This window comes from Benincasa hispida, chromosome 11, assembly GCF_009727055.1.
Source record: "Benincasa hispida cultivar B227 chromosome 11, ASM972705v1, whole genome shotgun sequence".
NCBI lineage: Eukaryota > Viridiplantae > Streptophyta > Magnoliopsida > Cucurbitales > Cucurbitaceae > Benincasa > Benincasa hispida.
In genome coordinates, this window is record NC_052359.1 from 55530897 (window position 1) to 55541396 (window position 10500).

The following is a 10500-nucleotide window of genomic DNA, read 5'->3' on the forward strand; positions in this document are numbered from 1 at the left end:
TATTAGGTTAAAATGATCCAGGCGACATTATTCAAATATATTTTTTAAATAATAATAATAATAATAATAAAAGAAAAGAAAATCTTTTGAAGTACCAATGAACCGTCTTTCATGCTCGAATTTGTCACGTGCTCAAATAGAAGAAGCCAAAGTATAAGAGAATAAAATTTCACTAACGACAAAAAATAACCCATATTAAATATTAAACAAATTAATATATAATATAATAAAAATAATAAATTATTTTCATTGTTTTTTTTTTTGCTATTTTCGTCGAAGGTTGATATATTAAAAACAATATCCTTTTTCAACACGTGGGACACTGTTCAACTAGAAAATTTTTAATACAACCTACTACCTAGACCCTTCATTTTATAAATAATCGTGGGACATGGAGGTGGTCATTTTTAAATGATGCTGACGTTGACTCTATAATAAATTGAAGTATCAATTATACCACCATGCAGAATGATTTGCACTATCGTAATATACGAAATTTTCTTGAGTCAGCTGAATTTCTTCTTCTTACCAATAGAAACGTGGAATCCACCATAAAAGGTTGAAGTGAGGCCAGGAGAGAATCGTGGTGCCACACATGGTGTCATGGGTTGGATTTGAAAACGACGAATAAGGGAAAGTATTACAATTTTCAACTCAATAAGAGCCATTTCTTTGCCTAAACAAAACCGAAAACCACCTTGAAAAATTGGGTACTTGAATGGGTTTTTAGGATAAAATATATCATCTTTCAGCCACCGTTCTGGATTGAACTCAAGGCAGTTCGAACCCCAAATTTGCTCGATTCGACCCATAGCATAGGGATGGTAAGTAACCCGAGTACCATGCCGGACGAAAGTCCCATCAGGTAAAATATCGTCATTTTGGCAAAACTTAGAGTCAAACGGAATGGGAGGATAGAGCCTCATCGACTCGAAGATAGCAGCTTGTAAGTAATGGAGGTTTTGTATTTGGTCGAAGGATTTAGGGTCCAAGTTGGGGCCGATGATTCTGTCAGCCTCAAGTTGGATAGCAGACTCTACGATAGGATGCGTGGAAAGAACCCAAAAGAAGCTAGTAAGTGCAGAGGCAATAGTATCACGACCAGCTAAAAGAAAACTGACAACAATGTCTCGTAAGAAAGTTTCGTCAGATACAGTTCGCATGAATTGAGAGAGGAGGTCCCTATGAGTCGAGAATCCCAATTTTCTTTTTTGTCGAATTACTTCACGAGCCAACATATTTATCAACTTTATTGCTTTCTTCAATTCCCTCTCACTCCCTGCAAGAAAAAAAAGTAGGTTCACTTTTTTCAACCATGAATATGTATGAAAAAAACAAACAATAAAAACATATCATTACCTATGAACTCCAATTTTAAAATCCCAGGGTTGTTTGATATAAAATATATAATGTAATTTCCTCATTTACCTAATATTGATATCCATTGAGTAACGTGTTGATTTCCAATATTTTTAAATAAAAGGAGATTACTAAAATATGAATACTAGGGCAATAGGGTGCATGTTCTAGGTTGAACAAAATTATAAAATTCGGGTTAATTAGTTCATATTAGAAAACCTATCAAACATACATTAACTAACTATTCAGGCAAGTGTAAGATTTGGGTATGATTCAGGTTATATCTACTTTCATGTATCTTCTCCAATCACAAAGAAAAAACTATAAAAATCATTTTTAAAATATAAAAGTTTTTTATATAGTAATTTGTGATTGAACATATGAATGAACCGTCCAATAATGAATACAACACATATTTTTCTTTAGATAATATATGCAAAACAACGTCATTTTATGGTGAGCAATACTTATGTGTATCCCAATATTTGCTTCTTTTTTTTGTGCATCACAGTCTACAAACCTAGCCTATATGATTTTTTTTTTTTAAGAATTCCTAACATTTGCATTTCTAACCATTTAATGTGAACTATTGCATCACCTTTATAAACTTCAAACATTTTGAAAAATTTGACCAATATGAGCATAGTTAAAGTGACATAAACAACCTCTACACATGCGTGTATATATATTTAAAAAATATATATTTTTGAGTTTTAATACGTTTTGCTTTTTTTCTTTTTTGTATGTACCTAAGTTGAGCATTCGCTTGATTTTCCAGATCAACGGCGGGACCGCCATGGCTCTTTCAGCAGAAAGCTTAGAAGCAAGATCGAAAGCGACGGCAAATTCCGACATCGGAAGAGACAGCTCCAAGCACGTTGGATCCAACCCAAACGAAAACTTACAAATACTATCAAAAGCAAATCTTCTAAACACATCCTGCAAATCCAAAACTCCGCCGCCGCCGCCGTCGGCAACCGACGAAAGAAGCGGCAGAAGCCGGGAATGAATCTCGTGAGAAACAATTTCAAAACAGTAGGATCTAATCGACTGTTGACCAAGCTCGAGAATCGCCATTTTCTTCTGAAAACGCCACAAATCCCCATCGACATTGAAAATCCCACGGCCCAAAAAATCGCCAAGAATCGAGGAGAAGATTTTCCCTTTTGGGTAATTTTCAAATTTTGTTTTGAGAATGTATTCCACGTTGTCGGGATTCGCCGTAATCGTGTTCCTTAAAACGTGGATGTGAATGGTCTTCGTCGGAGACTGCCGGAGAAGATGGGAATACCAATCACAGAGGTTACAGAAATCTTTGGACCAAGATGAGTCCAAATAAGCTTGGCAAATTTGACAACTGCAGAGAAATTTTGGCTTCAAGAGGAAGAGGATTATAGAGAGCAACAGAAGGAAAAAGAAAAGGAGAAAAATTGGGTGAAGAAGAAAGGAGATTTCCATGGGAGAAAACAGGGGGAAAACAGAGGATCAAGAAGAAGAAGAAGAAAGAGGGTTTTAATGGGGTTTTTTCCCTAATGCTTTTGGTAGCTAATTGGGAATGCAAGAGAGAAAAAAATGGAGGAACGTGAGAGAGATTTGAAGAAGATGAAGGGAAAAGAAACATGAAAAACTACTTGTTAAAAAGGGAATCATATTTGTCTTAGCTCAAGACTAGGAGCATCTTTCTTTTTCAAGATTAACAGCCATTTTGGTCGAAAATATATTTGCATGGTAGTTGAGCTATGTTAACAATATCTTTTAAACGGATATACACATTTATATTTTTTTCCTCTCATATGTTAATTAGTTTTGATGATGCTTATTATTGAAATTACTAACATTAATGACATTATTTTTTTTTTTTTTTGGAAGAATTGATTATGATTAGAAAAAAAGTCATTTTTGGTGAAAATGATATTTGGAAGTTTAAAATATATTGAATTAATTTTAATTATATTAAAATGAGTAGTCACCAATAAACATGTTTTTAAATTGAATGTTGAATTTAATCTTTTTCTTTTTGTTGTTTATTGGGATGGAAAGATGAGGAAAGGTTGTTGGATGGTGTGCATAGTAGTTTTGGTTAAGAGATCCTATTGGTCACTAGTTGGGCATGGAAGTGAGGGAGAAAAAAACACATGAGAAAGTTGTGGTTTTAAATAAAATAATGTGAAAGAAAAATATTTATATTTTTATATTTTTTAGTTTACAAAAACTTCAAACTAATAATGATAGGACCGTTATTCAAACAAAGAAAAATGTAAACTTATTTACAAGTATAGTAAAATTTCATTATATATCTGTAATAGATTGTACTAGACATTCAGTATTAGGGATAAATATTTATCGCAGTTTATCATTAATAAGTAGTGACATTTTGCTATATTTGAAACTATTTTAACATGAGAATTTGATATATAATTTTTTCTAAATAAGTCAAGAAGAATGGAGAAAGATGAAGGGATAACAATTCACTCAAATGAAAATTGTTGCTATCCATTCCGATATTTTCTCTTAATATTTTGTTACCATACATTAAAAAAGTCTTGTATGCATATGAAAACATGCATTACTCATATTAAGACGAAACCATAACGATAGATTTGTATTAATTCACATATGAAAATTTAGATTTTAATTGATACGATTATAGTTTTGGATTTTAAATAATGTAATCTCCAAAAAAATCCAAAACTTAGAGACTATACATTGATTTTATCTTAAAATGATATTGTCAATTAATTAAATCTATCATTAACAGGAGCAAAACTCAACCAATATAATATATAAACTATTGACCAAGAGGTCATAAATTCGAATCTCCCACACTCTATGTTATACAATAAATAAATAGTTAAAGATATTATGCATCAACCTAATCAACTATTTTCTCTCTTTATGTTACCCTCTCTCATATGTTAATTGAATGAGACTTATCTTGGTAGTATGTATTCAATTTATGAACTTTAAAGATTTTGCATCTTTATTGTTATAGTTAATTTGATGATGATGTGACCTTGTGTATTGGACAATTGTTAATTAATTTTGCATTCAATGTCAAATAAATAAATAGAAATTACGATTAGATAATCTACCAAATCAGAAATATTTTCGACCTTATAAAAAGTTTTAGAGCATGTTTGAGAGTGATCTTGGGACGATCAAATTTATTTTTGGTAGGCGTAAAATTATTTTTCTTCTAACAATCTTCTTCCCACGTCATTCTTTAAAAAAACGAAAGAGATTTTTTTTTTCCACATCTAACCTTGTTTTAAATGAGATTCCCAACTTTTTAAGATGAGGAATTTTTTTTTTTTTTTTTTTTTGTCATCTTTATGTGAAAAAATATAATGATTATTGGAAATTATAACTTCTTACTTTAGAATTATATATTTCTCGCTTAAAAAAAACATCGGATTAAAACTCTAATTAATTTAAAATAATATATTATAGAATGGTCGATCAAAAAGAAAAGCAGAAATTAATTGAAAAATTGGTTCGTTATATTAACATTTTTCTTATTTTATAGCATATTTTTACCAAACACTGAGATTTTTGCAAAATTTAGCTAGTATTTAAATTATAATTTTTCCGTTAGAATATATCTTAGTAGGTATGGCATTTATTACAATTTCTAAAGTTAATGGTTGGACCCGCATGCTATAATTTTTAATTTAAAATGTTTATTTAATTTTAATCTTTTGTCTAGAATTTTTTTTTTTTTTAAAAAAAAAGGTTCTTAAATTTTGTTTTAAAGAAGAAAAGTAGTAAAATGCTCAATTTAAAAATAGGAAACGAGGAATAACAATAAGCATATTTCCGTACGAAATATTTTAAAATACAAATATATAATATATATATTGAAAAGCATATTTCAAATTTCAATACAATTCCAATTCAAGTAGTGCAAAAAAATTACTTACACGTACGGAAAGGCTACGTCGTATGTGCTACTATAATTTCCTCAATATCTTTAAAATAATAGTTCTCAGAACTTTTAATATATATATATATAAGAGTCGTCGATAATAATATTTGTGGTAAGAGATTAGGTGTAGATTAAAATGAAAAAAATAATATAATTAGTCTTGAGATTTGAGGTTAGTGTTTATTTGATCCTTAAAATTTAGAAGTGATATTTTAGGATTTGAAGTTTGACAAATGCTTATATAGTTATCTGTTTTTCAAATTTTAGGAATTAAATTGTCAATTTTAAAATTTCAAGGACTAAATAGGTATTAATCTCAAATTTCATGGAGCAAAAGTATATTTTTGTCCTATATTAAACTACAAATTTTGATTAAGAATTTTAAGATTCGAGTCCAATATAGGTAGATTTATCGAAATAGGTCATGATCAAAGGTCTAGAGAGATAGAAGTTTCAAAGACAAAAATAGATGTTCAAGATGGCAGACAAAGGCCAATAGGACCCATTCCGACCAATATCTATCCATGAAATTTGGGTATTTGGGTATGCCCTAATTTATTGTATTTATATAGTCTCACTAGTTTTAGGTTAAGTGAGAGATTGTTGGGTTTTATGCCCTTAAGCTCGTGGTTTTTAAATAAACTATTTATTGACATTTAATAAAATGATTTGTTATTTTATTTTATATTTAATTTTTCATAACTTAATCCAATAAAGCAAAATATAAGGTTATCATATGAAACCTTGAACAGTTTGTAGTTGACATACATGTGAATCACGTTCAAATAATAATCTAAATGGGCTATAGTATATGGATAAAGTTAGATGTCTTATCCTGATAACACTATGGATACAGTTCATTTTGTAATTGTTACAAATGATTTAATCTAAATCGTTCATGTGAATTATGTTCAAGTAATAATCTACACTATGGATACAGTCCACTTTGTAATTGTTACAAATGATTTGATCCAAATCGTTCATGTGGAGACATGTGAATGAGGGTATCTTATACAAAGAATTTGTATAAGACTAGACTACGAAATAATTAATCTATATTTATAAATTCATTTATTGAAGAGATTAATATTTCATAGGATGATCATATGTAACTCAATCTTAATCCTGAGTGAGTTATGAACTCCTACCTATGAGAGGGTGTCATTTGATTTGCATAAGTGAGAGTGGTCGAAGCCATCTACTCAATCAACCTATCATTTTGGGGATTTTACTAAATGGGGACGTAATTTCACAATATGGAATTCATTCCTTCCCATATAGGGTAAGTAGATAAGTAGTTCTCTTAAGTTTTTGACTCCGGAATTTGAACAATGGGCCCCACCTTCTTATTGACCGAGAGGGACTTGATTTATAGTTGAACCAACAAATTGTTCATTAGAGGATCAATGGTACTTAAGAACACTAAGGTAACTATAAGAGTAAAATAGACATTTGACTAAGCTGTAATTACAAACAACTCGTGAAGGATCGACTTACGTGTAGTAATTATTCAAAGAGTTTATTTAATTAATCTCGTATTGTTGAAACTTATATTTTGTAGGTTTATAAGGTCTCCTTATTAGCTCATAATAGATCAACAAGGACCAAAGTATTAAAAGAATAATTTGAAGTGTTCAAATTAATTTAAGAAAAAAATATTTACTATATTAGATACAATAATAGAAAATGTAATGTATGTAAATACATTACTATATAGTTAATTACAAATATGATTCAAATTTAAACTATATGGAAAAGTTAATGTATTTGAATATGATTCAAATAATAAATCAATATGAATCATATTCATATTAAAACTATAGGATAAGAGAGAAATTTATATTTGAATATGATTCAAATATTTAACTAAATATGATATATCCCATTAATGTTATCTTTTAATTAATTATTCAATTAATATTGTTTTAATTAATTTAATTAAACTCCCATTTTTCTCCAAAGGGGAGTGATGTAGTGGCAACTAAACACTTATAAACTAAAACAAAGAAATAGTTTCTCTCTGAGTCACTACAAGAAAAATAGCTTTAAGTGACGAATAAAACGCATTGCTAAAAAAACGCCGTTAAAAGTATTAGCAACGCGTATAGGCGCGTTATTGTGAATGTTGCAGTAGAAGCGTAGTCGAAAGTTTCAGTGACATACTCACTGCATGCCGCTAAAATGTGACTTTTACTAACGCTAATGCGTTATTAAAAGTATACTTTCAGCAACACATGTTCTGCCACTATTTGTGTTATACAGTGACGTTGAAAATTCGTGTCTGAAAGTTAAGTTTTAGTAATATATAAGATTATGTTGTTGGATATGGATCAATGGTCATAGCAAAATATCTTTTGCAACATATGTAAGTGTCGATAAAAGTATTTCATTAATTAAAAAAAATAATATTCAATTTAATATATAAACTTGTTATCACTAATACAAAACTAAACTATAATGTAGGCCAAAAACCAACATTATAGGGGTACTGACTGACATCGAAGAAGGTTGACTAACAAATATTTATAAAAATGTAATAAAAGTAATAAGATATTTGTATACACAACTTTCAACAAACATAACAATTAACTCTTTTACTTCAACAAAAGTAATATAACAAAGATCAACAAAATTGGTAACCATAATAGTACAAGGCTCTAAAACCTTAAAATTACTTGTTGACCCTAAATAATTGTCTTTTATAGCTTAAATACTTTAAGAAGTCTCATCATCAGTTTCACCATATCTAACTTTTTTCTAATGAAGTCGTCGGCATCACCACACTTAACTTGAACTCAAGCATCTTCCTACTTCCATCATAATTATTTTCAAATTAATTTAGCAAAATGCATAAACATAAAGATAAAGGCACACAAACTATTCAACATAAACTCAACAAGTTAATGGTTCTCCTAAACTTCATAGAAAACACAACTAGAATTTTGAAAAATATATAACATAAATCAAAAAACTTATAAACACATACAACAAATTCACTTGGAAAACATACCAAAAATGATTTGGGACCTGGCTGAAATTATCCTAATAATTCTTAAACGAATCCAAAGCTTCAAACAGAAGCTTCAAGTGTTAGTAACATCTATAAAGCAATTGAAATTAGTTACAACTCCAACACAAACCTCTCTTTCAATATAGTATAGAGAACTCAGTCCAATAAATTATAAACAAACTTATCAGCACAAGCATGTAAGCTTAACCAAACTAAGAGAAAATATTAATAGAACAGTTCAATGGATAATTACTTATAAATCCAAATAAGTAAGTCTATCAAACTAAAAGAAAAGACTAATAGTAACCATTTTCATAAAGTAAGTCTATCAAACTAAGAGAAAAGACTAATAGCAACCATTTTCATTTACAAAAATATATAGACATAAACTTATAAACTTATAAACACAAAAGAACTCAATGAAAACCATAAACAAACTTATCAACCAAAACAAGCTTATCAAAACTAAGAGAAAAGACTAATAGACAACTAAGCTTATCGAAAGAAGTAAATTCAACAAGGTAATGAAACTCATGAATCAAAGCCAACTCTAATAGAAATCATAACGGCTCAGTGGAAACCATAACATAAACAATAACTAAGTTATGACTACCATAACTGTAGGATAGTCAGAGCAGTCCAACACATATTCTAACCTAACATTTCAAAACAAACTAAAGTTTTAAGATGAATGCCTTGTAATATTACTTTTTAAAGAAAACACATCATGCTAGTTTTAACTCCACTTACTAATTATTATACTCTAAAAACAATTGCAAGATTTTCTAGATACATGAAAATAGTTTTTACCTTAACGAAAACCTTAAAAATTTGTTTGAATACTTTGAACTAGTCATGAACTACAAAAAGAGTTCCCAAGGAAAACTACTTTAAAACACATTAATTGAATTTTGAAAGATCTAAATATAGTGTTAACATCTAAAACTTACCGAAAAATGATGTGAGACCTAGCTGAAAGTATTCGAAGAAGTTCGAAACTAATCCAAAGCTTCGAACATTGGCTTAAGTGTTAGGAACAATTATAAAGCAATTAAAATTAGTCATATATTTTCATTTGGTAGAAACGATTAAAATTACACAAAACTATTTCAATAAATCCTCAATTCACACAAACATACATTCGAACTCTTATCGAATCATAATAGCCAAAATATATTTTGGAATAGATGTGAAAAATACTTACCTCAATAAATAATTCTACAATTCTCAATCCAAATTTCATTTCCTTGAACATATGTCAACTTCCTTAAAGTCTATACAATCAAAACAAAATTTAGATATTAGAACCCAATTTGAAAACCTTAATTAAAATTGAGAGAATGTTCAAGAGGGAGATTCTTACCTAAAATCACCATAAATCTTAATTGGTCAGTTCAAATAAGTTCAAAATTACAATCAACAAGCTTTTACAAGTTGATGACTAATCTAATATACTTCAATCGAGTCTGCAGCCATTCATAGCATGTTAAGACTTATAGAATATTAACTAAATATTTTGAAATTGCCCAAAAAAAAACATAACAAATGATGAATTCCAAGGACTTATAACTAATTTGAATACCTAAAACCAATTTGAAAATGCAAAAGGGCAACGATATTCACCAAACCTTACCAAAGAACAACTCTAAACTTTGTTGGCTAGTGTTTTAAAGCATCCAAACTCGCAAATCTAACCCTTAAGCGCTATGGGTAATCTGATTTGAGCTCAAATCGGAGTGTGGCAGCACTAAGAAGTCAAACCTAAGGTAAAAAAGTTTATAGAAGATGCTAGAGCTCGTCGCAAAGAAAGGACACACTTTTATGAACCTAAATGAAGTGGGCGCTCGCATGAAAAGTTAGATCTAGAGATTTCATTATTGTCATACTTGCTGAAAGTGAGGGAGAGTCATGGGTTCTTGAGTCACAACATCAACGCATAGAATAGGTCGCACAAAAATTGGTTGCCAGAGTTTGTAAGTTGTCACAGCTCATCGTAGGCTCACCGTTCTGTCGTCTGGGATTGCTAAAGAATAAGATGCTAAGCAAAGGAGGAAAAACATAAAAACTTGATTTTTTAATAGTGAATGATGGGGAGAGGGTTTGGATTTCTTCTCTTTTTCCCATTCTTTTAAATAGAGAGGAAGAGAAAGGAGAGAAGAAAAATAGATGAAGGGAGGGAAAGTGAAAATGAGAGGGGGAGGGAAAG

General features: G+C 29.8%; 1 protein-coding gene and 1 long non-coding RNA gene across 2 annotated transcripts; both read right to left on the reverse strand.

Annotated features, from left to right (window-relative positions):
* Positions 1-269: 269 nt before the first annotated feature.
* On the reverse strand, positions 270-4716 carry LOC120090281 (cytochrome P450 94C1-like). Its single transcript, XM_039047850.1, has 2 exons — positions 2109-4716; positions 270-1279 (listed from the first exon to the last, which is right to left on the reverse strand). Exons 1-2 carry the CDS (start codon positions 2815-2817, stop codon positions 507-509), a joined length of 1482 nt encoding a protein of 493 aa, XP_038903778.1. The 5' UTR covers positions 2818-4716; the 3' UTR covers positions 270-506.
* A 3147-nt stretch (positions 4717-7863) lies between these two features.
* On the reverse strand, positions 7864-10500 carry LOC120090195. The gene is made up of 2 exons (XR_005485445.1): positions 9928-10500; positions 7864-9568 (listed from the first exon to the last, which is right to left on the reverse strand). It is a non-coding gene; the product is annotated as an uncharacterized LOC120090195 (long non-coding RNA).

Coding starts and splice junctions, on each gene's coding strand:
- LOC120090281 (XM_039047850.1), bottom strand. CDS start 2,817: ATGGAAATCTCCTTTCTTCTTCACCCAATTTTTCTCCTTTTCTTTTTC. Junction 1,280..2,108: donor CAAGCGAATGCTCAACTTAG/GTACATACAAAA, acceptor TTTTTCTTGCAG/GGAGTGAGAGGGAATTGAAG.